The 26,621-nt window shown below is 29.5% G+C and overlaps 1 protein-coding gene across 3 annotated transcripts in view; it reads right to left on the bottom strand.

Annotated features, from left to right (window-relative positions):
• Positions 1-26,621, bottom strand: part of Cep97 (centrosomal protein 97kDa) — a 67,845-nt gene that overhangs the window by 19,697 nt on the left and 21,527 nt on the right. For all 3 annotated transcript variants that reach the window (XM_075378242.1, XM_075378244.1, XM_075378245.1), the window contains 7 exons: positions 17,844-17,927; positions 15,468-15,676; positions 13,593-13,766; positions 5,994-6,311; positions 3,174-3,297; positions 2,595-2,694; positions 1,584-1,694 (listed from right to left, as the gene is read on the bottom strand). In XM_075378242.1, coding sequence (XP_075234357.1) covers positions 1,584-1,694; positions 2,595-2,694; positions 3,174-3,297; positions 5,994-6,311; positions 13,593-13,766; positions 15,468-15,676; positions 17,844-17,927 — 1,120 coding nt within the window. The remainder of the gene's footprint in view (positions 1-1,583; positions 1,695-2,594; positions 2,695-3,173; positions 3,298-5,993; positions 6,312-13,592; positions 13,767-15,467; positions 15,677-17,843; positions 17,928-26,621) is intronic.

Here is a 26,621-nt window from a genome sequence, read left to right as displayed (position 1 = left end):
AATTTGATTGAACCACCAGGATTTACGATGGATGAGGCAGAAAATTAAATATAAAAAGTTTACAAACTATTTGCCTATTAGAAAAAACAGCAAAGCAAGAGAATTTTGGTTTGATTATTCTAGAATCACACCAAAATTTGGCCTATTCTATCCAGAGAAGATTGCCAAGTTCACTTTTGCTGAGAGTTTTACTATTCAATGATATAATTCTGTTTTATGTAAACAACATATCATTCAAGAAATTCAATTTATATTCATGTTTTTTTTTTATAACCACATTGATACAAATTTTTAAAGAGAAAAAATGTACAACTTCTACAAATATATTTAAACGAAAGGTAAAAAAAATAACTTGTGCAGCTGACATGTAAAAATACTCATACAATAAACTACAAGTAAACGGTTAAATTTCTATAGGTATAGTATTGCTTATTATTTGTAATAGAATCGGCAAGAGAAGACCTGTTTTTTAAGCCTGCTAAAACATATGGAAGGTCGTACGACTTGTTGTCAAATGTACAGTTTTTATTTAAACATACATTTTGGCCCAGGAAAAATGGTATCTGTTTACCCCTTCTCTTTTCTCTTGTTTTTGTCTTAAAATTATGAATAAAATAAATTCTAATTATCTACATAAAATAAGCTTTTCTAATATGCAAATTGCAGAAAGAAGCGGTACAACATTGATGATATACAAACTGATAAAGCAATTTTTTCCTAGGAAAACAATTGTATGGATGTGTTGCCTTGATTATTTCTGAGAGAAACAAAAATGTCACACTACAGATGTAGCATGATAACACAATTTTTATACAAATTTTTGGAAAACTTTGAGTTGAATGAAAGTCAAATTTTGGCTATTCAATATATAATTTTAAAAAAACACTATACTGTAAACGGACTATCTACAACGTAAAAATGAACTTTTAGACTGCTTTGCTATACCTAATTGGGCCCTAGAAACATGACATAATTCCGGTGATTGTAAATTAATCCCTTAACATTGCACAGCAATACTGCTGCACACTTGATTATACAAAGATTGTTCTTAAGTAACTTTTTTAAGATTAAATTAAGTAAGTTATAGTGCTTTAATTGTACCATCATATTCTATATCGCATAAAAATACGATTATGTGTAATCTTTTGTGGTGTTGAAACAAACATATTTTATTCTCTTTTATTGCTATATAAGTCTTGTTTGCATACATTTCAGGCAGATAACTATTTTACTAATACTAAACATCAAATGAGCTGAGGATTCAACTTTTTCAATTATTTAAGCTGCTATAATAGCCTTCAAAAGAAACAAACACCTGTACAAGTATTAATAGTTTTATTCGGTATTTTGACATCAAGTAATACAATTCTTTTAAATCATTCAAACCAGCCTTTGCTGACAAAGAGTGCTTTTTCAGTTCTACCTCATTTCTTTACAGAAATAATTATTCATTATACAGAATTCTAAGTTTTTATGACTGGTCCAAATATATCATATAAAAACAAGAAGTACATGTTACTCAAATCGACAGAATTCTGTTCATACTAGCAGTAAACAAATATGGTATAATGTTAAGTAATTACCTGGTTATTTAAACGAAGACAAGTTTCAGCTAAATCCTTAACATCACCACCGCTCCCAACTGTGGTTCCTGGTTCATATTTTTCACGTTGTTGTGGTTGTAAGCTCACCACCTGAAACAAATAACATAATGAATCTGATAAAAATTTAATAGAAATAGAACAAAAAAAAGATAAACTGCCTATGCATGTGCATATACACACACCCTGAGTTAATCTGATATAAATATGCTTAATGAAAAAATTACACAATTACATTTTTTAATTAATTGTAAAAAATGTATCAGTTTTTTTAAAAAAATAATTCATAAAGAATGTGTGAAATCTGTGTCAGAACTGTATCATTAAGGATAAGTACAAATATATAGTAAATGAGGAATATTGTTGTTAAAATAAATTAATATAATTTATATGATAATTTTTATGCTTATGCCTGTGTAGGGAAAAAACCATTACATAAAAGTAAACATATAATGAAAAATGTCAGAGGAGTATGAATTTGTCACTTAGTAATGAAACTATAATTGCCGGATGAAGTAAGGGAGAGAATAAATGCTGGCAAGACAAAGACCTATAATGTGAAAAATAAATCTGCTGATATCAATTAAATAAAACTAGAAGTTTCAAGTTCATGAAAATATTTTTACTGCTGCAGCAAAACTAGAAAAATAAACATGGTCTTTTAAATGATATTCAATTAGATGGTATAATTGAAAGTATTTGAGAGTGATAAAATTATATATGCAGGTCAGTCGATATAGAATGAAATGAAAATGCCATGGGATAAAAGGGAAAACAGAAGTTTGGGAGAAAACGTTCTAATAACAAGAAAAATGTTGGTAGGAACAATCTACATACCAAAGCACGTAGGTCGGGGTTCATTCAAGTGAAGAGAGTATAAACCATGAAAAAAGGGAGGTAATTCAGAATATAAGACACAGATATAAATTTATGTTGGGATTATAACAGAAAAGAGTTATATTAAATAACTTATGATAAAATAAACTCAAGTACCTTATTCCATAGAGCAGTAATTGTTTGCATCTGTAGGAGTTGCAACTTATGTTCGCTCTCCAAAGCAGCTCTAGTCGCTTCCATGTCTGCTGATAATTTTCTACAAAATAAAAAAACAGAAAACAAATATAACAATGAAAATAAATAAAAACAATTAAATATCTATTCCTATTTCATTTATGAAAACTTAAGAGAAAAGTTACTCTGTAGAGGTCAGTAAATGGGTCGCCTTAGAAACTTTCAATTCCAAAATACCTATAATATTATTAAATAGTAACATCCTGGAAAAAAAAATAAAAAAAATGAAAAAAATTAAATTTTAACAAATAAGTTCCTTTATGTTACTGAAGTTAAACATTGTATGATGCAGCAACCTTTGAGTGGGAAATATAAGTGAAAAACATTCACTTAAATAAAAATTATTATGTTTTTAAAAGAAACAGAATTTTCAAAAGAAATGGAAAACTTGATTACTTTTGTAGTATTAAAATTTGTTACAGGATTAATTAACAAGATATTGAATTATATGATACTTAACAACAGAAACAAGAAATGCTTAACTAGTAAGATAATACTCACTTAATATACTGGTTTGTGCGTAATGTTTGTATGTGCTGATATACAGACAAAACTTTACGATTTAATGTGCGTGTCTGATAACCTCTCCAAACCTTCTGTATTCTAATAGCAGCTTCCTCCACATCTAAAATAAAAAAAAACCTGCATTATCTTTATAGTTTCATGTAATAGGTGGTCCACAATTCATCCAACCTAAAAGTTTAATTTAACTTTTAGCAGAAATTATTGCTATCATTGATAACAATGGATTTTTCTGTAAAGGAACTGTTATATGCAGGTAGTAAACTGTAGTAAAAGGAAGTAAACTAACTTTTTTGATAAAAATTCCTAAAACAAAGTTTTAACAACGACACAGAACTTAAAACTACAACCTTACAAAATCACTGCTCTTAAGATCTTAAAAACAATCAGATAAAATAATTTATTAATAACTATTAAGTGGTTTTAATTGTTTGTTAAAAGTATGCATATAGTATAAGATAAATGTTTATTCCAATGATGAATCATTTCAATCTATATTAATACCAAGAATAACAGAATCTGAAGCAGAATAAATCCACACCCATTTCAAGAATAACATTTATGTAGAGAAAAATTGGGACTTCTAGTACTATTTCACAGAAGAAAATTATTGAATGATTTTTTTTTTGACATTAAGAAAATGTTTACCAAAACGCTAACTAAATTTACTGCTCTTTTAGGACCTGATTACAGATATTGTTACCTGCAACAATAGTGTCACATTGCTCTATATGAATAATTTAAAATAATTTTTCTATGACCATCTAATTTTAAGATTATAGCCCCTCAGGTCTACAATGTTTTTCCTTTAGGGAGAGTATTAAAAATTACTACACATAACAACAATCCTCATACCATTGAAGAACTGAAGACCAACGTAAAAAATGGAATTAGAAAAAGATGTTTAAATATGAAAGGTCTCTACAAATATAATAAAACAATAAAATCTTGTCTACAGGAATGTGAAAAACATTTTCAATGATTATTATAAAATTTTGCTCTAAAATACAACAAAAATCTGATTTAAGATATTAAATCAGTTAAATATATATTTTATTGACTAAGAATTTTTCTGGTTGAATGGCTTTTTGATGTATTATTAAAATAAAATAGATATGAGGATGATTTTTAAAATTAATCATACCCACACTCAAATGCATACACACCTTTTGCTACCTTCAAATACAAGGTTGAAAAAGTACCTGACCTTCAGGGTATTAAACATATTATTTTACAATCTGTTCTAATTAATTTCCTTAAAAGTTTTATGACTTGACTTGGGTCCTTTTCTAATAGTTCATAAAATTTCCAAGTGGTATAACTATTGTGTTATCACGTTTTCCATTAATATATGTTTGGGTCTCAAATTTTAACCTTTAAGCAGCACATTAAACTCAGATTACAAACAGAAATCACAGAAAGCTATATACAAAGAGAAATGTTCTTGAAAAATTTGAGAAATAACATGTTTAGTTCAAATCAAATGCTTTGTTGTTACTCAGGGCTTTGAGCTGTACAATTTCCACATATCTGGATATCCATTGCAACAAACACCATGAAGATGATGAAAAACATTTTGATATTAACATATTAATAATGATTTACAATTTTATCATGTCTAAAACAGAACCATAAAAACACTTCACTAATACTGTTTTCTTTGATAAGAGAAGTAAGGAAATACTTCAACTACAATGATAAGAGTAAGCCTTAGTTTTTGTATTAACCAGTTTCTATGGTTTTAATAAATGAATATCACTAATGACACAAACCAGTATGTCCTGTGTGACACTGGCATCACACAAAAAATGATAATATGGTAAAAGCCATTAAAACATCAGTATATACAAAGACTGCAGTCAGTGACCAACTTCTCCAACAAGGCTATAAAAAAAATCATGGTTTTATAACAATCTTAATTACAGCCCTATCACTTGACTCCAACAGTTCTGGAAGCAAAATGTAAGATCAGTTACTTTTTTAATAGAAGACCTGTATATAGATTTAGGATTAAGAAATCCTTTAAAAAATATGTATGCATTTGTGTTGAAACATTAAGATTAGGAAAGTTAGATAAGAAAACAGTAGAGGGTTTTGTAATTTGATATTAGAAATTATCAAAAAATTAGATGGGTCAATAAAATTTATAATGAAGAATTTTTTAACAGACTGGAGAAAAGAATATTTTTTATTGGATTCTATCAGAATACAAAAAAAAAATGGATGCAGTAGTTCATTAAGATTTTAACTACAAATTGGTACAATTTTCTGGATATTATCTTAGCGATCGAAGCTTACATGTTTACTGCTATGCCATTTTTAGTATATGTATTCTACATGTTGAAATTTATTTATTTTTTTAACTCAGATAACACTGAAATATAATGATAATTTTCTTGTGAAAAACTTTATTGGTAGTCAGAAAACAAGCCTGACATGTTTGATATGCAGAAAATAAAAGAGTAAATTCAAGTTTATTGTGTAATAACATGCTTGAGTCATAAATTCTGTGTTCTCCTGTCCAGAAGTTCCTTTTTAAAACAATACCATTATATACATAAAAATGATGATATATTTTGAACACTTACGTTTGAAAATTAAAAATTATTCTAATAAATACAGTTGAGAGTACCAGATTTCTTCATGAAATTAAAAAAGGGAGAAAAAATATATTGTAACACCAAAAATATTCAGTAACTTGCCCTAGCCCTGCAAAATTGTAAGCAAAGCAGTAAAGATGTTAGCAAACAACAATTTTTACAATGGTCCTTACAAAATAAATACAACTTTCAGCCTTACCTCTATCAACTTTTTTCTCTCGTTTCTCCTGAGCACGACACCTTATTGTTTGTAATTTATCAGGAGGCAAACAGCTGTTATTATTAGTCACTATATTTGTTTGGGAAGTATTAGTGACGGGTGTAGGAGCAGGTGTGGGTGGAACTGGAGGTAGATTGCACACTGAAGGACTGACAAGTGATTCTGGTACTGGAACTAAAGTTGAATCGGCTGGAAGCGGGGGTCCCATTCCATTCATGTTCAAATTATGTTGATGATCTGTATTTAATAAACCGCTAGATAATACCTCTGGGCATAAACTTCGTGTTAAACTGGCTTCTGTAACAAGAAAAAACTCAATAAGAATTGATTATAAAAACAATTACAATAAGATTTTGTTTTTCCACACTATTTAGGAAATAGGTCATTCCTTTATCAATATCTACTTATTTATCAATCCCTTCCACCCGCTGATGTCATGTTGTTGTTGTTGGCTGATGCAGACTGGATCTGTAATAAGGTTGCGGATAAGGTTGCTGTTTAAGGTACTGAGTTCTTAATATTTGCATGGTGGGGTGGGGCAGCTCTACTAATAGATCTATTTTGTCTAGTGACAGTAAAAAATTTAAATCTGGGCTTAAGTCCCAGATAAGTTGATTCTCTTAATTCTTCCTAAAACATACATAATCACTCAATTTTTCTCTTTCAATATTTAATATTAATAATTAACTTATCAATACTAAATTAAAAACAAGTTTAACAATTACTAGTGACACCCTTGCAGAGCAAAGTTTTTCAAAGGAAGTTTTAATATTAGAAATAGACACTCTGAGTTCTTTTTTTTATATTTAGCTGAGATCTATATTTTGCCTTCAAAGCAGCCACTGCAGAAAATCCAGTTTTGCAAAGGTAGGATGTTGAAAACAGTAACAGTATACGAAATGCTCTAGTTTGCAGAAAACTCAACACCCACCCCTGCCCAAAATTCAAAGAGTGATTAGTAACTAAATTGTCTTTTGATTTCGTCACTTGCTGTGAAGTCTATGAATACTTCTTTGGCAGTTGAAAGCCCTTTGGGAATATTTTAAAATGGATCTCTAACCTACTCATAACTTGCTACAAAGTTGTCATCAGCAAAAAAGTATTTTTTTAAATTCTTTGCCAGCATGGCTAAGTGATTTTCAATGGTTACAAAAACAACTTTCACATGTTGTTCTTCAGCTTTGTAAGTTTTAACACATTCAGCCACATCTGCAAACATTTCTAGGTTTTTTGGCTTTAAATTTCTGTTCCATAATTCCAATTTTTTTTTACAAAAAGCATTAAATTAAACACTCTTATTTAGCATATGCATATTTGCTCCTTGGAGTTGAAGATTCAATGTATTTAATTTCTTGAATATGTTGACCATATAGCTCAATTCCATCACAAATAAACCATTTAAAAAATTCTTGGCTTCCGGTCAGATTTGCTCTTCTAGAAAAACTGTGATTCATCTCTTAATTCATAAACAATTTGCAAAAATTTTCCATGTGATAAACATCTTGCCTCGCAATGAAATAGTAATACTCAATCATTTTTATATAATTTACTACAGTTACAACTGTCATTAGCACAATATTCAGACCAGGGCTCATTTCTTTAGAAACCAGAGCATCTCTATGGATCATGCAATGGGTCCAGACATACTGTAGAGATTTTTGTTCCACAAGTGCTTGTATACTTTGGAATCTTCTAGACATTGAATGAGTGCCATCAGTGCATATTCTAACACAATTTTTCCACTCTATGTTTGCCTCGTTTATACAATCATTTAAGGTAGCAAATAATGCAAGTGCTGTTGCTTTGAGTAATATTGGTTTGTAGAAAAGTAGTAATTTTACTGCTGACATATGCCATCACAAAATTGAACATACGCACTGAAATGAGCATCTTTATTGCTATCGGTTGCCTCATCAAGCTGAATTGAAAATAATTTGTCATGCAACTTCCTGAAAAGCTGATTCTGTACATCTTCATTTGTATCACCAATTCAGCAGGCAACAGTCATTTGATAGAGGTATGGACTGCAATTATTTGGGAAAATTATCTCTAAACATAGTTTCTACAATCTGGCAAAATAAGCTCTTCACCAACGATGTGAGGCTTTTTACAACTGGCTATTTAATATGAAATTTTGTAAGAGGCAAGTATAGCTTTCTCATTCAAAACGTTTCTTTTTTTTAAATGATGTTTGCTTTTTATATAATTTTAATTTGAAGAATTCTTGGGGTTTGTTAACATACTCAATATGACACTTTCCAAATGTCGTTTAACCCTTTTAGGACCGAGTTGGAAATTTATCACATATGCGAGAAAGACCAAGCAGGCAATCTACTGCCCACCAAAGTTTTTGTGAAAAACCAAACAGGCAATTTATCACTTTTGTATGAAATTAGACGATTCTGTGTAATGTTAATAATACTGTTACAAATATAGTTGGCAATCCTAATAAATGATGTAATAATAAGAACGACATCAACGAATTTAGTTGTTTGTTTAGAACACCACGTACTGATGTCAGTCCAGTCACAGTCTGGTGTGCTTGTTTATGTTATTGCGGCATTCTTGTGCACATTTAATGTTTTTTCTGTGTAGATATATTATTGGTATCTACTATGCTAGTTATTTTATTTTTATTTTAAGTGTGTAACATTGTATTTACAGATGAACTTGTTAGAAAGTAGTTAAATAGAACGTGAACTTACTCTATTCGACTCTGATAGTAATGATAGTATTATTTATGATACATTCAGTGACAATAGTGATACTGACCCTGATTATAATCCTGACCAAGACTCATCATCGCGACCTTTGTTTAAATATTAGTATGGTAAGGAATGCAAGTGAAAGTGAAAGTGAGGTTATCCAGAATGTTTTGCAACAGAGTGGGCCTATTCCTGTTAACAGGCAAGTTCTTAGCAAGTCAGATTCTGATAATTTTATAATTATGATGATGATGATGAAAGTGAGTGAGAAGAAATTTCAGAGTCTAGCCCACCAATATTTGAATACAATTTTGGTTTTCACAAAAATCCTGGCCTGAAACACTTTCCTTCAACAGCTAAAAATTCAACAGACCTTTTTCAAATTATTTTGCACTGAAACGCCACTAAACATATTTGTAACAGAAACAAACAGGTATGCTAACTAATCCCTTTCTAACATGAATACCAGTTTTCCCTTTCTAACAGAATTTCACCTCTCAGCCACTACAGTTTTGGGTACCACTTACAACATTCAAAATATTGGTTTTTGTTATTGGTATCTTTAACACGGGCCCACACAGAAAACCGACAATAAAATCATATGGGAGTACGTATAACTCCCAATTTATTCCATGGTTTGGCAAAATTGTTTACCCGGGCTAGATTTGAAAATAAATATCATTGCATTCTTTCACATGGTTGACAATTCTAGGTTGCCTAAACCGAATGAACATGATTATGACCCATCTCAGAAATTTCAACCTCTGGTAGATTACTGTAATAATATATTTCAACATTACTAGACAGCCAACCAACAAATTTTGATTGATGAAAGCCTAATAGGGACCAAGAATCAAACAATTTTGATGCAGTATCTACTAAATAAACACCATCACCATTATCACTGGGGGATCAAGTTTTGGGTTTGATGCAATGCCATTTCAAAATACTGTTTGAAATTATTTTTCTATAAAGGTGCAAAGTCAACTGAAGACACAAATGATATAAAAAATTTGGTCTAGTCTATATTATTGCAAAAAAAAATTATTTTGGCTTGTAATTATTTAAAAAAGGGGTATCATATTTTTATTGATAACTTTTTTACTAGTATTCCTCTCATAAAATGGTTTTATTCAGAACAAACATTTGTAACAGGAACTGTCAGATGAAATTAAAAGGGTTTACCAGAAATTACAAAAAAAATTAAAGTAGGAAAGAAGTTTGTAAAAAAAAAGGTAAAACTTTTAGCTTATCGTGAGAAAAAACATACCCATTATTAATAAATGGTGCAGTAGAATTGTAACGAAGGAGTAACTTGCTATCGCAGATTATAAAACCAATATGGTAGGTTTGATATATTTGATATGATGCAATATTCATATCTAGATGAGCAACATACAGTTAAATATTGGAAGAAAGTCACCTTCAATTTTTTCTCTAGAATGCTTTTAAATGTACATATTTTACACCAATTAATAAGTAGACAAAATGCCACTGAGCCTCTTGATAGATACTGGTTTATTGTTTCTATCAATCAAGAGGTTGGTGATGCTTGGGTGAAGCAATGGTGTATTGAGGGCAGTGACAGTAATAATACAGCGTCTTCTTGATAATTGGAAAACCTCCAGGAAAAAAATAAAAAACTTGCTGGTTCTGTTCAAATAGAAGAGGACATTTAGAAACTGCAAGAAAAAGAAAAAGATCAAGGAGAATATGGTCCAACTGTCAGGAAGGCTGTCATTTTCTTTGTTTCTCTAAGCACAAATGCAAATAAAATATTTTAAAAACCTAAACAGTGTAAATAGATGTTTTAAACTTTTATTATCAGTGCCTTGGTGACTAAATATGGAACTGGAAAAATGTAACTGGCTTTAATTATTGAAATGTAACATTTTACAATATTAACAATTTTACACAAAAAAACAACTAATTTTATGATTTATTCATTATTTTTCATGCAAACGAGTTGAAACTTTACACTTTATTAGAGAAATATAAACTAAAAATAATTATTAGGTTTCCCATACTAAAAAAATTAACGGTTTTGAAGTTACATCATACCAAACTTGAAAATTATTAGAAAAAAGTTTTAATGTAAATATATATTAACAAATTAAAAAAAAAAAAAATCTGGCAACTTTTGTTATTAAATTATTTTTTATAATTTAAATAGCACATTAAAATACAAAAACATTGATACCAAGATAATGTCAATAATTTATGTCAATGTAATTTTACAGCATATTTACAAAAAGCTTGCAAAATACATTTAATCTTGGTCTTTTTCAATCAAGTAACTACATTTCTCAACTCCACCCAAAATAAGGTGATCCCTAAATTGGGAAAAAATGGTCTGGTCCTAAAAAGATAAGTTTATTAGATTTCATGCTGTCAGCTGCCAAAAATTTTAGCCGAATGACACACAGGGGGCTTTCTTCTTCATTTACTTCAGTACTGGTAAACCCAAAATTTAAGCATTCTTGATTTTATTTTCAGAACCATGCTCGTCTGTGCACTTGTCTAATGCTCGCTTACGCCCACTTAAAAATTTATCCTTGATTCTATATTACTGCCATGAATATTTAATACCACGAATTGCAATTAACATGCAAATTACAATGTATACATTCATGATAGATTTGACAGCAATATAAGGATCGACTTGGCCAAGACTGGCTGGAATTGAATGAGGAGCAACATTTATACACGTTTGTGCAGACATTCCGGAATGTTCAAGACAAATCAGAACTTCTTGTGAAGCCACGAGAATGTCCGATATGGTGGACTTCAGATAGAGAGCAATAGAGAGTATCAATTCTGATTTTGTCAATGCAGTGGATCGGTGTAGCCAAATATCAATAAATTTACTTATTCTTGGTAATTTTTAAGGTTTATAATTAAGGTCATAGTATAGTTTTTGGGTCAAAAATATGAGTTAAGTACAAAAAGGTACAAAAGTAAGTATACTGATTTTCCTACAGATGAACAGATGATGTAAAATGTAAAATGGCCTTGATGTATAACAGCGTGTAGATAGTGACCTTGGCTGCACATGCATTATTGTTTCAACTGTACCAGTTGAGTCAGTTGCACGTTACTGCTGTTTATGTATAATCGTGTTTTATGACCTCGTTACATTTGTAATGGAGGAAAATATTGAACATTATGCTATAAAATTCTGTGTGAAACTCAAAAAGTCTGCTACAGAAACATTTAATTAAAGCTAATAAAAGCTAATGGAGATGCCACTCTATTGAGAACTATGGTTTTTAGGTGTCATAAAGTTTTCAAAGAGGGCCAAGAAAATGTTGAAGATGACCCTTGTTCTGGAAGACCAACCTCATTAACAAACGATGAAAATGTGGAAGTGGTGTGAGCTGTGCATTGTGCACAAAGAATTTGTACATCCAGGACAGAGAGCCTTTTACAAAGATGTCTTGGAAAGACTTAAAAAGCGGGTCCAGTGAGTCCGAATGGACATAACACATGATTGGGTGCTGCAACATCATAACATGCCAGCTCACACTGGTTTCAATTTGAGAATTTCTGGCAAAGAAAAATATTCCCTTACTTTCAGAGCCTCCCTATAACCCATAATAATAATCTAGCTCTGTACAATTTCTACCTCTTCCCTAAGTTGAAGAGTCATTATTCTGAGACAATGGAAAACATAAAAAAACTATAACCAATTAGCTACATACAGTTAAGGAAAATGACTTCCGGTACTGCTATGAACAGTCGAATAAATTTTGGAACTGCTGTGTAACTTTCCAAGGGTCATATTTCAAAGGAAATAACTTGTAATTTTAGCTAAGTCCAATAGATAATTAAATAAAAAATAAGTACTCTTACTTCTGGGACAAACCTCGTACATTATCATTGTATCAAAGGGAGGGCATGTTGAAAACTGTGATAGAAAATTGGTTCGCAAATATTGAAAGGTTGAGAAACGCTGCTATAAGAAATAGGTAAATTATGTTATCATATGAGCATAACTGCATATGCAAGGATCTCAAAATGTATAACAGCTAAATCATATTAAATACAGCAATAACATTAAAAAAAAAAAAAACTTAAAATATTCAAATATTTTTTTAAGTACTGTCTCATTATCTGAATAACACTATTACAGTCAGTGGTTTGAAGCATTATGTTAGAATTATTATTATTAAACTGATATCATGTACTTACAACTTACTCTTATTTTTTTCATGTTAAGCACTTTTGCAAAGATCTGTTTCATCAGAATGTACACAATAATATTAATTTACATTAAAAAACCTCAAAAAAATTAGAAATATTCAGAAGTGTGTTTACAGTCATAAAATAAATTACTCTGCTGCAGTTACAATCTGTGCAAATAATACAGCTATTGTTATAGATATACATTTTCAAATTTTCAATTGAAAATTTAAATTAAATGTATTATTTCCCATATTCAATCATCATGTTCAATTCATTATATTTTCATTGTTGTATGTAATATACAACAACAAACTGCTAATTTAATAACACTGTAATATGGTATCTGTTCCGGCAATTCATTTTGTAAAAACTGACTGTTTTATAATAATAAATCGACTGATCTGAAGATGGATCAGCCTCAACCTAACACCAACATTTGATCTTTGTATAGCTAATATAATTATTAAGATGGTCAGCATAATTAAGCGGTGGAGAACTATCAATCTTAAGTGTGGAGTGTGAATTCAGCTGAAATCGATTAAAATGTATAATTTTACAGCTCTTAAAAGATAGTAATACTGACTAAAACAAATATAATGTTTCAGTCTTATCGTATTATAATATTAGTCATTACCTATTTTTAACTATGGGAAATTAACCTAAAAAACTGAAACTGTAATCTGCTCACCGGCTTGTTGCAGGCATGCTCGTATGTCAGCATGATCTTGTATATGCATAGTGCAACTGTCTAACAGAGTCGGATCCAAACTACGTGTCATCAACTCATTTGATCTAGTGTGATGTTGATTATTACGACTTTGGCTGAGCAAACTCTTGCCACCCCGGACTTTACCATAATTACCTGTCAAGAAAAGAAATTATAATCAATTGTCTTCATATTTACCACAATTTTATTTTGGGTAAATTTAACTCTCTGGCCAAAAGCTTGATAGTAATTTGACAATTTTGGCAAAAGATTTTTTAATTAATATGGTGATTAATTAGGATTTTATACTTATAAAAAAAATGAACTGACAAACTATCCAGAACAGTACTGTTTAAAAACTGAGCCTACCTCTTGAATGCTACCTATGCTTTCTACAGCAATTAGTAAGAGCATTAAATATAGGTCTAACAAACAAACAAATTTTGGTAAAAAAAAAAAATGACAATTTTGTTAACACATCAATATGACATAAATTGAAAATAAAAATAAACCTATGACATATAAATTACAAATAAAAATAAACCTGTTTAATCGAATACAAGAATAATATATATACTAATATAAAGCAAATAATAATAATACTTCTCATTTAAATTAATTTTTGAAGTCTGTAACAAATTAACAATTATCACAACCAACTAACAATGTTTTTTTCTTTTTTCCTGTGAACTTTCTCTTCATAAAGTTTGAATTCAAACATTATAGAATCGAAAAACTGCTACTTTTTTAGTAGTTTTTAAAAGCAAAGTTTTATTATTTTATAGAAAAATGTTTTAATTTCATTTTTAATTAAAAGCATGCACTACACAAAACATTGTCTGTATAAAAAAACCTGTTCTGATGAATGAAACCTATCTTATTTAAAAATAAGGAACATGTAAATTCAATGTTAGGTAGTGAGACAATGTAAGAAAAAAAAAATCAGTCTGATTTTTAAACACAATTAAAAATGATACTGCCGATCAACATTAGCAGCAACTCTTGACTCATAGCATTCACCAAATGAGACTATCAAGAGGTGTTCTCCTTGCTTCAGTTTAATACGCAAGATTATTAAGCAGATCTGCAGAACAATGGTTCCTTACATAACTGCTGTTATTGTTGTTGCAATTTACTCAATATTAACCTTAATTTATGTTCTTGTTCAGATTCCAAACTTTTGACAATTTAATGGACATGTTTCAGCAAGGTACTGAACCAATGCACCTGTGCATACATTAATCGATCGACTTCAAACAGAAATAGAAGGCCTAGCTTTTCTCAGACAGCACCACAGCCCAATTTTTTATCCTCTTAAATTATAAACAACTAAATACTAAAAATTAATTATGCATTTAAAAAATAAAAACAATTAGAAAGTGCAAGAATTAACTACAGATGAATGAATGATAAACAAAAAAACTTCTCTGTAAAGAGAGATTATAACAATCACATTAATATAACAGTAAATAAATTTGCTATCTGCTGCAAATGCAGTTTTCTTGAAGCTCTACAAAGTATGTAAACATTAATTAAATCTAAAAAAATGAGTAAATATTAATAATTGTTTTATTTTACTGAACATCTATTTAAGCATTATAGACAATGCTTAAATAAATCCTACAATAAATAAATTCATCTTTAATACAGAGTGAAACATTTTTAATCATTGTAATTACTATTTGTTTGTCTTAAGATACAAAAACTGCACAATGGAATCAAGTTGTGCCAATCCAATACGCAAGAGTGTAGATCAGGAATGAACTAAATAAACTGTTAAAAGAAAGTTAAAAAAAAAGAATATTTAATAAATTAAAAAAAAAAAATTGTTTATTTGGGATATATTTATTTACTTACCTATTCTAGATTGTGGTGGTTCCTTACGTAACTGCTGTTGATGTTGTTGTGCTTTACTCAATATTAATCTTAATTTACGTTCTTGTTCAGATTCCATACTTTGACAATTTAATGGACATGTTTCAGCGAGGTACTGAACCAATGCACCTTGTTCACCCACTCTAAAGTGTCTACCTTTACCTTGTGAATATAACCACTCAGCCTTTAAACTATGAAAAAGTTAAAAAAAAAAGATGTATATATTTCTTTATATATATATATATATATATATATATATATATATATAAACACCAAAATATAGTAATAATATGGTAGTAAACCTACCATATTAATTCGAAGAATCAATTTTTTGCAACATCCTGCATCTTCAGTTGTTATTAAATTCTATAATTACATTAAAATACATTTATTTAAACATTTTTTAATTTATTATGGCTAAATGTGCAAATTCTGCTGTCCAGTACTGGAATCTTATATATGATATAAATCTTATAAAAAAAAAAATCTGATATGGACACCACATGACTTCTTTGTACGCCTATTAAATTACATATATACATTTTTTTAAATGAAAAGTACATAATACTTTATTTCACTAATAACATCTGATTTAAAAAAAAAAATTATTTTTATTATTGAATTATTATTTATTGTAAAACTTTTTTACAATCAGAGATTAATAATAAGATAAAATTAATATATTTATATAAAAAAAAGTTAACAAAATAGGAAATGAAGTCTTTCTTTTTCCTGTTTAGCCTCCGGTAACTACCATTTAGATAATTCTTCAGAGAATGAATGAGGATGATATGTATGAGTGTAAATGAAGTGTTAGTCTTGTACATTCTTAGTTCGACCATTCCTGAGATGTGTGGTTAATTGAAACCCAATCACCAAAGAACACTGGTATCCACGATCTAGTATTCAAATCCATGTAAAAATATCTGGCTTTACTAGGACTTGAACGCTGTAACTCTCGAAATGAAGTCTGATTTGAGCCATTGTGCCTTTCCCTTGTAAGATCCAAAAAATATTTCATTAATTAAAATTTTATTTGGCTATAAATAATTAAATTTGATGATCAATTGTTGTATTTATAATTTTTGTTTTTAAAATTCAAAATTCATTTAATATATTAGTTATGAAGGAAATAATTATAATGCATAACATACAAATGTTCCTGATGATGGATTCATATCCGAAAGCGCTCAGACATAATAATAAAAATAGTTGGTAAGTGGAAATTATTATATAATTAGAATTATTACTTCTGTTGAACTACTGAAAAATATAATGACTAAAATGCATTTTTTATATCCTTTTTTAATTAGTATTACAAATTGGCAAATGGGTACAGGCACCAAAAGACCAAACAAAGAGTGCCATGGCGCCTGTGGGCCCTGGATTGAACAGTGCTGCACTACACCTAATCAAGCCAAGAAATTTTTAGTCATCATTACATAATTGATAAAACTAAAAGAAATTTAACATGTAAGCATAACATTGATGTACACAATAGTCTAAATATAAGTTCACCACTACTAGGATATTACAAATCTTCAATTCACAGTAATTTTTTATACACAGAACCAATCATTTACAAAGACTTGTAAGATTGGTTTTTAAAATCCATCTGCTACTATTTTCTTATGGAGGAAATGAAAATGGTATAAAATTAGAAAGTAGAAAATTTAAAAATAAAATAAAACTGAATTTATATAAAAATATAAACCCTTCAAAACTAAGAAAAAAAAAGTAATCAACCTCAAATCAAAAAATAAATTAAAAAAAAAAAATCATACAAAAATATAAACAAAAATTTTGAAATGTTTCCATTAATTTGCACAACACTGTACATAAAAAATAATTTAAAAAAACCAATATTTACAGGTATAAGCGATTTAAAAATTGACTATCACCATTTTGGAAGTTGAAAAATGTTTTGCAAGTATGTTTAAATCAATGTACCTATAAGAAGGATGTAGAACACAATACTATGGAGAATTTTTGAGTGAGAATATTGGTTCAGTTATTGATCAGTGTATCAACCTCTAAAATTATAAAAAAAGTCAGAAAGCTGATGGAATGAAGCCGAGGAAGTCACATGCTACAACACCAAAAACAGCTTATTAACAACAAAAGCAGCAGAATGCTTTCTAAATGTTTGATCTTTAAAAACCAAATGATGTTTTAATAATAACTGAAAAAAACAAAAATTTATTAAACAAAATTACTAAAAAGTGATAACTCTACAACAATTTCTAAAATATTTATTACAAATTAAAAAAAAAATCTGGTAAATGACATTTTAGTAATAACATAATTAGGAGAATACAACTAGATAAAACAAAATAATAATAATATATACATATTTACCTTTCAATATCATCAACGACATGACCATCAATCACTTTTAGACTCATACACCAATTTATAAGAAATGGACGGTAATCAAAACCACTACACAAAAATTAGTTAAGAAAAAATAAAACATAATGACAGAATTTAAAATTCATAAAATCACAGAATGAATTTTATGGCAAAATTATACAAAAAAATAAGGCATAACTATAAATCTGAATAAAAAAATTAAAGTTACCGAGAAATAAACTTTTTCTTAGATACTAGTACTTATGACAATTTATATTTTCATTATAAATAAGATGTCTTATTAAAACAAAAATTAAAAGCGCCTAGTCATTATGTAAATTACAAAAATGTAAAACACCAAAACTATGAAATTTAACTTAACCTAAGATAAATTTTCAACTACAAGATTAGAATACAAAGAAGAAGAAGAAGAAGAAGAAGAAGAAGAAGAAAAAGAAGAACAACAACAACAAGACAAAAAGTAAATAAACTGAAACAGATGTTTATATTTCAATCCTGATTCTGATTAAAGTGATAAGATTGGTAAACAATTTGAGTGACTAATTAAGCTTATCAAAAATACAGTATTTGTAAATTATATTAATTTGAATAATCTGTTGTATTATATTTTTAATTTGACTAATGTATATTTTATTATAAAATCAGAAATGTTTGAATTATTAAACAAATAAACTGTGAAATTTAACTATTTAAAGCGATTGCCATTTTACAAGTATACATTAAAAAGGTATTAAATTCTCAAAATTAATGAAGCATATTCTACAAATCTGAATATTTATATGTATGTATATATAGAAATGGAAAAGCCTTCAATTCGCTCATTAATTTAAATAAGCATTAAAAGCTAAAGAAAAAATGCTAAAAAAATATTATTTCACTCATCCTTAAAGAAATGAACAGGGTAGTGTGGAACCTGTACCTCACTACACTTCACAAATAGTATTGAGATTATTACAAAATATTTACTGTCAACAGTAATCAGGTAAAATTTACTACATATGCTGTACTGTCTATATATCTTCTGAACTCTGGTAGAAGTTTGAAATTCAGCAAAAACCACTAAAAAAGATATCTTTGGTTTTCCTTTTAAACTATACCTAAAAGAGTGGGGCTTGATTAAGGATGGTTTTCATAGTTCCCATACATTTTATAAACAAATTGAGATAGAAACTAGAATTCAGTTTTGAAAGAACTGCAATAAAATGCACGGAGCTTACCTTTTGACAATCCCAAAAACTTAAAAGGTATACAGCAGATAATCATGAATATTCTAATATCTGTGGCTATTTCTAACGTAATAGAAATTAACATTTAGATGGGATGCTAACTATAAAATTATACAACATGCTTTAAGAGTGAGGTCCATAATGAATTTGCCAAAGCATGGCAGAAATTGCATTGTGAATGCAAACATAAGTAATACAAATAGATTGCGCTTGTGTGGCTCTGTTATTTCAATCAATAGTCAGCTGTTAACAAAAATAGTTTAGTCGTTTTATTGTTAATTGTTTATATTCATTCATTAAATTTTGTATTTCTACAAGCTATGTTTGTAAATTATATTGATTTGGATGATCTTGTTATACTGTTTAATTTGACCACAGACTTCCTGATTATATGTTATTCTGCTATCATATATAAATTTGTCTAATGTACATTTTATTATAAAAACAGAGATGTTTGCATAATTAATTAAACAAATAAACTGTTAAATTTAACTATTTAAATCAATCATATCCCACATTAAAATGAGGGATATGATTTGTGATTCTACCAAATGTGAAGTATGGGGAGTAATAATCTGATTTTTTGATGGCAAAAAATAATTCAGTGACTGAAATTTACAGGTAAGTTTGTGATGTTTAGGGCTGATAATGAACAATGTTAAAGTAAGGTGGTGGTGCTGTTTGTTTCATTGATGATTTGATTGAAAAAGTTGATAAAAAAATTAAGAGGAAAATCAGCACTTGTGACCAGCACCAAATCACAATTGTCTTTGATGTTTCACGATCTCTGATTTATGAAGTTTTAACTGAAAAATTGGCCTATAAAAAATTGTATACCAGATGAATGCCTAAGATATTAAGAGAAACACACAAGTGGCTGCAACCCATGAATTTTTGCACCATTATAAAAATGAAGATGATGAACTGTTTGGTAGTATCGTTACTGGAGATGAAACCTGGATTTCTTATTCGAATGTAGAGAGAAAATGACAGTCACTGCGATGACGGCATTCATTATCTTCTAAGTAGAAGAAGTTCATATAAGAAGATATCATAAAGAAGCTTATGGCTACTGTGTGTGATTTTTGGAACAAAATATTTGTTGTTGCATGACAATCACCAGCTGCACATGACATATCAGACAGCAAGGGAAATGAAAAAATTTAGTTGATAAATCTTCAGTCTTCCACTCCATAGCTGCTGATGATTAACTTCAATTTTTTCATCTTAAACAGTGGGTTGCATCACAAAGGTTTGAAGATAACAACAAACTGAAAAATGTGTTACTGAATGATTTAAGTCACAGTGGAATTTCTTGAAGAGGGACTGAAGAAGCTGGAAAAACACCACGAAAAATGTGGAAATTGAAGGCTGCTATGTAGAAAAGTAGTAAATAATGTTTAACCTTACTTAAAAATCACACCTTATAGATAAGATAAAAGTTGTACAAGCAGCGCCCAGATGAATTTCTTTAATGAATTCTTAATCTACTCAGTCATATATTAGAAAATGGATCATCCCAGAATTGATTTAAGAAATCGAACATATTTTCTTTAAATAAAAAGGATTAGTTAAAGGTTATGGGCAATTACATGGAAATACTTTTTTTGGATGCTGTTTAAATGATTTTTACTGAAATATTACTTCAAACATTATAGGTCTGAATACCAAATATAATATTCTGAATGAATTTCAGGCTGGCTTCATCATGAATATTCAACACTACACAACATATTTTATCTGTGTAATAAAGGATTTAAGTCTGATAAAAGAGAAAGGAAGGTATTCTGTTTCTTTTTAGATTTCCTAACTACTTTTGACAATAGGTAGAAAGGAACACTTTTATAGACTGTGTAACTTAAATTAAGTACTGTAAGCTTCCATTTCTACACCAAAAAAATTTACAAAAATAATATACTAATTTTTAAAGAATTTATTTTTAAAAAAAATGAATTTACTAATGATGGGATTTGCAAAACAATGTACTAATACTATGCTGCTTGATAAGTTTATATCTTAAGATTGCTCTCTCTTTAAAATCTAATTGGAATTCCCTACTGTCAGATAGATCAATTTTAGTGTAAACATGAGTAAAGGAGTTCAAAATTAATCATTCAATTAAAATCAGAAATTTATATTTAATAGTTTATTTAGTTAGTTAACCTTTTAGATAAACTTACATAATAATGAAAAATTGAAAATTCTAACATAAAACTGAAACTTAGCTAGAGCCCTAAGTTATTTACCATTACACATTATAACAAATAATTATACAGGGTTATCATAAAAGAATGGTACGGTTTCAGTAATTCATAGGAAGATTGTAGGGAAATTTCTAGATGTTATACTGGTATCCCAGAAAGCCTCCAACACAAAAGTTTGTTTTATCAGCAGTTGTAACCATTACGTCAGTTCTTGTATTGTTGTTGCGGTGAGTTTAGTGAGTTACTATGTTCTCGGATAAAGACAAAGCAAAGTGTGTTTAATTGACGGCTGAATTAAAATCCGTAATTTTAGTTCAATGTGCATTTTGACGTGAATTCGGAAGAGATCCACCACACAAAAATAACATAACACGTTGGTTCAAACAATTCAAGAAACTGGATCAGTTAAGAAACTGAAATCAACCGACAGACCAAGTGTACCAGACGAAACGGTTGAACTAATTAGACGATCGGCAATTAAAGTCCTGGGAAGTACATCCCCCGTCGAAGCATCGAATTAGTATAACAAAATCAACAAAGTTTTACATAAAAAACTGAAATTACACGCTTATAAAATCCAGATACTTCAGGAATTGAAACCTGATGATGGTGTAAAACGTTACAATTTCGCTGTTGAAATGTTGCATAAAATAGAATAAGTGAAAACGAATCATTTTTAGATGATATAATTTTTACAGACAAAGCTACATTCCATGTGAATGGATGTGTTAACAGATACAATTCACGAATATGGGGCTCTGAAAACCCACATGCAATTATTGAGAAACAACGCCATTCGTCTAAAGTTAATGTTTGGTGTGGTGTGATGAAAAATCGTGTAATAGGGCCTTTCTTCTTTGCTGAAAAAACAATTAATAGAGTTGTGTATATTGACATGTTAACCGATTATTGCTTTCCTCAGCCGGATGAACTCGAAAACATTCATCAGCTTCATTTCCAACAAGATGGTGCTCCCCTGCACTTCAATGCATTGGTCACGAACGCTTTGAACGAAAAATTTGGAGATCCATGGATAGGCCAGCAAGGACCCATACTTTGGCCTCCAAGGAGTCCAGACCTGACACCTTGTGATTTTTTCTTGTGGGGGTACATCAAAAACGTTGTTTATACACAAAAAATTTGTGATCTAAACCACTTAAAAAACAGGATTAATTAAGCAATGACAACCATTAACGAAGAAATGTTAACTAATGTTTGGAGAGAAGTTGAGTATCATTTGGACATTTGTCGAGCGACTAAGGGCACACATATTGAAATTTATTAATTATGAAATAAATGTTTGAGACGACAAATTTGAAAAATAAAAAAAACATAAACTGTAAGTAACTCTGTTTTAATTTAAACCATGTTCAAAACCGCACCATTTTTTTATGATAACCATGTATAATATTTATTCGTTATGAAAAAAACTATTTATATATAAAAAATAAAAAAATAACAAATAATAAACATATAAAAAAAATATATAAAATAAACTTTTGCTTGGTGGATGTTTGACTCTGAACACTCATTATTAACCTACTTGAAACTTGTAGAAGCCTACTTGAAACTTGTAGCATTTATCTACTTGAACTTTGATATTCGCATATTAGAATTTCATCACAAACTGTTTTATAATACTTATAATAATATGGAATCAGCTAATCCGAAATTAATTCTAGTTGTAATTTTGAATATCATCATGACAAGTATCATTTTTAATAGTTCTTTATTAAATAGTCAATGGATTAGTATTATTGTAATGGATCCATTGAAATGTTGTTGCAGAGAGGCCTCTAATAATAAAGCATCTCATACGTGTATCCAGAATAAAATATAAATTATACATTTTTTGAACAGTTTTCCAAACAGCATTTTATGAACAAAATCACTGCACTGAAGCTCACACGGACAAATCTGAACATAAACTGCATCTTATCGACGATCTCCCTGTCTAACCCCACCAACATTCCTGAGTATTACTCAGGCTATGTGAATGTGTGCACGAACACTAATATAACGCTTTCTACAGGAAAAGTTTGTTCCATTGCGAGCATGATATCATACTATGATAAAATTTAATTTTAGCAAGAATGTGCAATAAGAATTGATCATCAAAAAATAGTTTATTCTTATTTAATTATGCCATGATTATCCACAATCAGTCTTCTTTGAATAAATTCATTTAACTTAGCATTTTTTAAATCATCCGTCGACGTAATACAAAATTTATAAAATAAAAAGTATACACTACAAACAAAGTAACCAACTTAATTAAGCCCTATGAGCCTATTTTAGTAAAAATTTATAATGGTTACAGTACTAAATTTTTAAAGGTGTTAATGAATTTAAAAGAAAAAATTCCTCTTGATTTGTCTGCTGTAATGATCAACAAAGTAATTTTTTACAGGTGATAGAGAGTGTTGCCTCATCTCACCTTCACTCATTGCCTTGTTAGAGAACGATATACACGATGATGTGGAGAGACTACAGATAGGGGACAGAACATTAGAGGATTGTTAAATACAGACGATTTGTTTATTTTAGCACCAGAATCTAAAATGCTCTAGCAAATGATTAATAATTTTCAGTCAGCTGAGTAAAAAAAAAATGGTCTTTACATGAGATGGATGTAAGAGGGCATTAGAAAAATAGAAAATTGGGGGTTAGATATTTCTATTTCAATACTTATAAATGTCTTGGGGTAACCCTCTTCAGCGCACTTTTCAGAGAGAACATCCCCTATTAAATACTGGAAAGTTTTCAATGTTTTGTTTAAAAAAAAACTATTAGCCCTCTTAGAAATATTCGTAATTGTAGACTGTATTTGGAAATCGACTCTGTTAATTAATATTTTAGCAAACTTTAAGAATAAATTTTAAATACATTATGAAAACCGTATGTGTATCTGATGATAGATAACAAAACAAGTTGTTATAACATATAATTAGGGGGAAAATTAGTCAGGCTACAAGTCTGTCAGAATCGGGAGAAAAATATGGTTGTGATATGGATATTTTGAAAATACAGAAAAACGGTTGATGGCAGAGGGTATAAACATTTTCATCATGGTGTTTATACTAAATAAAATTTTTTTCTGGGAGAGAGGTATATTGGATTTACTATTTGAAAGCACAATTAAAACAAAAAATGCCATGTTGCCTTTTAATAGACCACTTCTTAGATAGGTATCTGATCTTGGATGAATTTAGAATTCAGTATTTGGGAGAAACAGTATTTTGGAAACATGAAAAGATTTATACATTATATGGCAAAAATTGGTCAAACTGGTGAATTATGTGAGGGCCTCAGTGAAGTATTAGTAACAGTTAGTTACTAGAGTTAATTCTTAGTTGTATGTTTTACTTTTTTGGGGACTACATTTTGTTAATGTACGTCAACCTGGGGCAGACAACCTTTGGGTCATGCAACAAACTAGGTAGTAGTCTTATTTATTTATTTTTGTTTATAATTTTATGTATTACAATCTGAGTTTTAAAAAAGTAATAAAACTGATTCAAAAACACACTATTAATGAGTTTAATTTACATTTAAGCTTAAATTTATATCTAAGAAAAATTATTAAAAAAAAATAATTGTATCTGATGAAATGAGTTACATGACTGGTTCTGTTAAATTTTTTTAACATCAGATAAGGAGGTAGGGAGATGACACAGTGGTTTTTCATGCATCTCAAAAGGGATTGGTTTAACAAAAACTTTCTTGCATATATTTTCTCAGCTTACAAAAAATAATTCAATCAAAAAGAGGAGCGAAAATTAATATCACTGGGGAAAAAATACCCTCACCCACAAAAATAATAGTTTTACAAATTTTTAAAAACCTTTTTAAATAATTGACTTGAAGTAACTTAAGTAAGTTTTTTGTGAATTTACTATTAAGTCTATATCATTTTAAGTTTTTATCTTTGCAATAGATTTTTGTCATAAAGAAGTAAAAATGATCAGTTCAAATTATTCAGAGTAAGTAGGCTATGTGACTAGAAGATAAATTACATACATGTGCATGTATATATATAATGTGAGTATATTAACATATTGACTACTGTATTAATAAAATTATATGAATATAAAAACCACCAAAACACAGTGATTAGATAAGTTAAACTTACTACATTAATTCCTATAATAGATTTTCACAAAATCATGCATTTCCAGTTGGTTACATTAAAACATATTCATCATATATATGAATACACACACGAGAATCGTTCAATAGATTCTTAGAAAATCTAAAAGATGGCATCATATCGAAAACGGTTTGCTTTTAATAGCGTCATTTGTTGCTAGAGTGCAGTTAAAGTTTCAGCTGTATCCATCATGTGGTTTCATTGTCATAGTTAATTGAAATAACAAGCTATTGTTTATTTAGAAAAATGGATAAAAGTGAATTTCGAGTAGTGATTAAACATTTATATTTAAAAAGCTTAACACCGAATGAGATCAAAGCTGAGTTGGATGAAGTTCATGGTACATCTGTTCCTGTGTTTGCAACTGTTTACAATTGGGTAAATGAGTTTAAACATGGCTGTACTTCCAAAAAAGATGAATATTGTTCAGGACGTCCAGTGGAAGTGAACACGCCTGAAATGATTGACAAAATTCATGATATGGTTTTGAAAGATTGACGAATCAAAGTGCGTGAAATAGTTGAGGCCACAGGCAAGTTGCAAGGTACAGTGTTTTCAATTTTGCATGAAAAATTGGGTGTGAAAAAAATTTTGGTAAGATGGGTGCTACATCTGCTCTCAGTAGAGAATAAATGCAATGGTGTGGTCGAATCTGAGGCTGTTTTAGAGTTTTTCCATTGCAATCCTGATGAGTTTCGCATCAAAACATCTGTAGACGAAACATTGATACACTACTACACTCCAGAGACAAAGGAACAGTGAACAGTAAAAACAGTGGGTTTTTGAAGAAGAACGGGCTCCGAAGAAGGCGAAGATGGTGAAATCAGCTGGCAAGGTGATGGCCACGGTTTACTTACTTGGAAAAAGGATAAACAATAACTGGAGAGTATTATACATCATTACTGCACCAGTTGAACACAGAAATCAAGAAAAAACATCCTCATTTGAAAAAGAAAAAGATCCTCTTCCATCAATGCACAGGCACATACCTGCACAGTTCCAACGGCCAAAATTATGGAATTACAGTTCAAATTATTACAACATCAACCGTATCCATCAGATTTGGCTCCCAGTGATTTTTGTTTTTATTTCCAAACTTGAAAAATGGCTCGGCGGGCAATGGTTCACGTTGAACAAGGAGGTCATCGCCCAAACAAATGCTTTTGAGGACTTTTGAAATCCT

This window comes from Lycorma delicatula, chromosome 11, assembly GCF_047948215.1.
Source record: "Lycorma delicatula isolate Av1 chromosome 11, ASM4794821v1, whole genome shotgun sequence".
NCBI classification, from domain to species: domain Eukaryota; kingdom Metazoa; phylum Arthropoda; class Insecta; order Hemiptera; family Fulgoridae; genus Lycorma; species Lycorma delicatula.
Note: the sequence above shows the minus strand (reverse complement) of the source record. Positions and strands in the feature narration are given on the sequence as shown.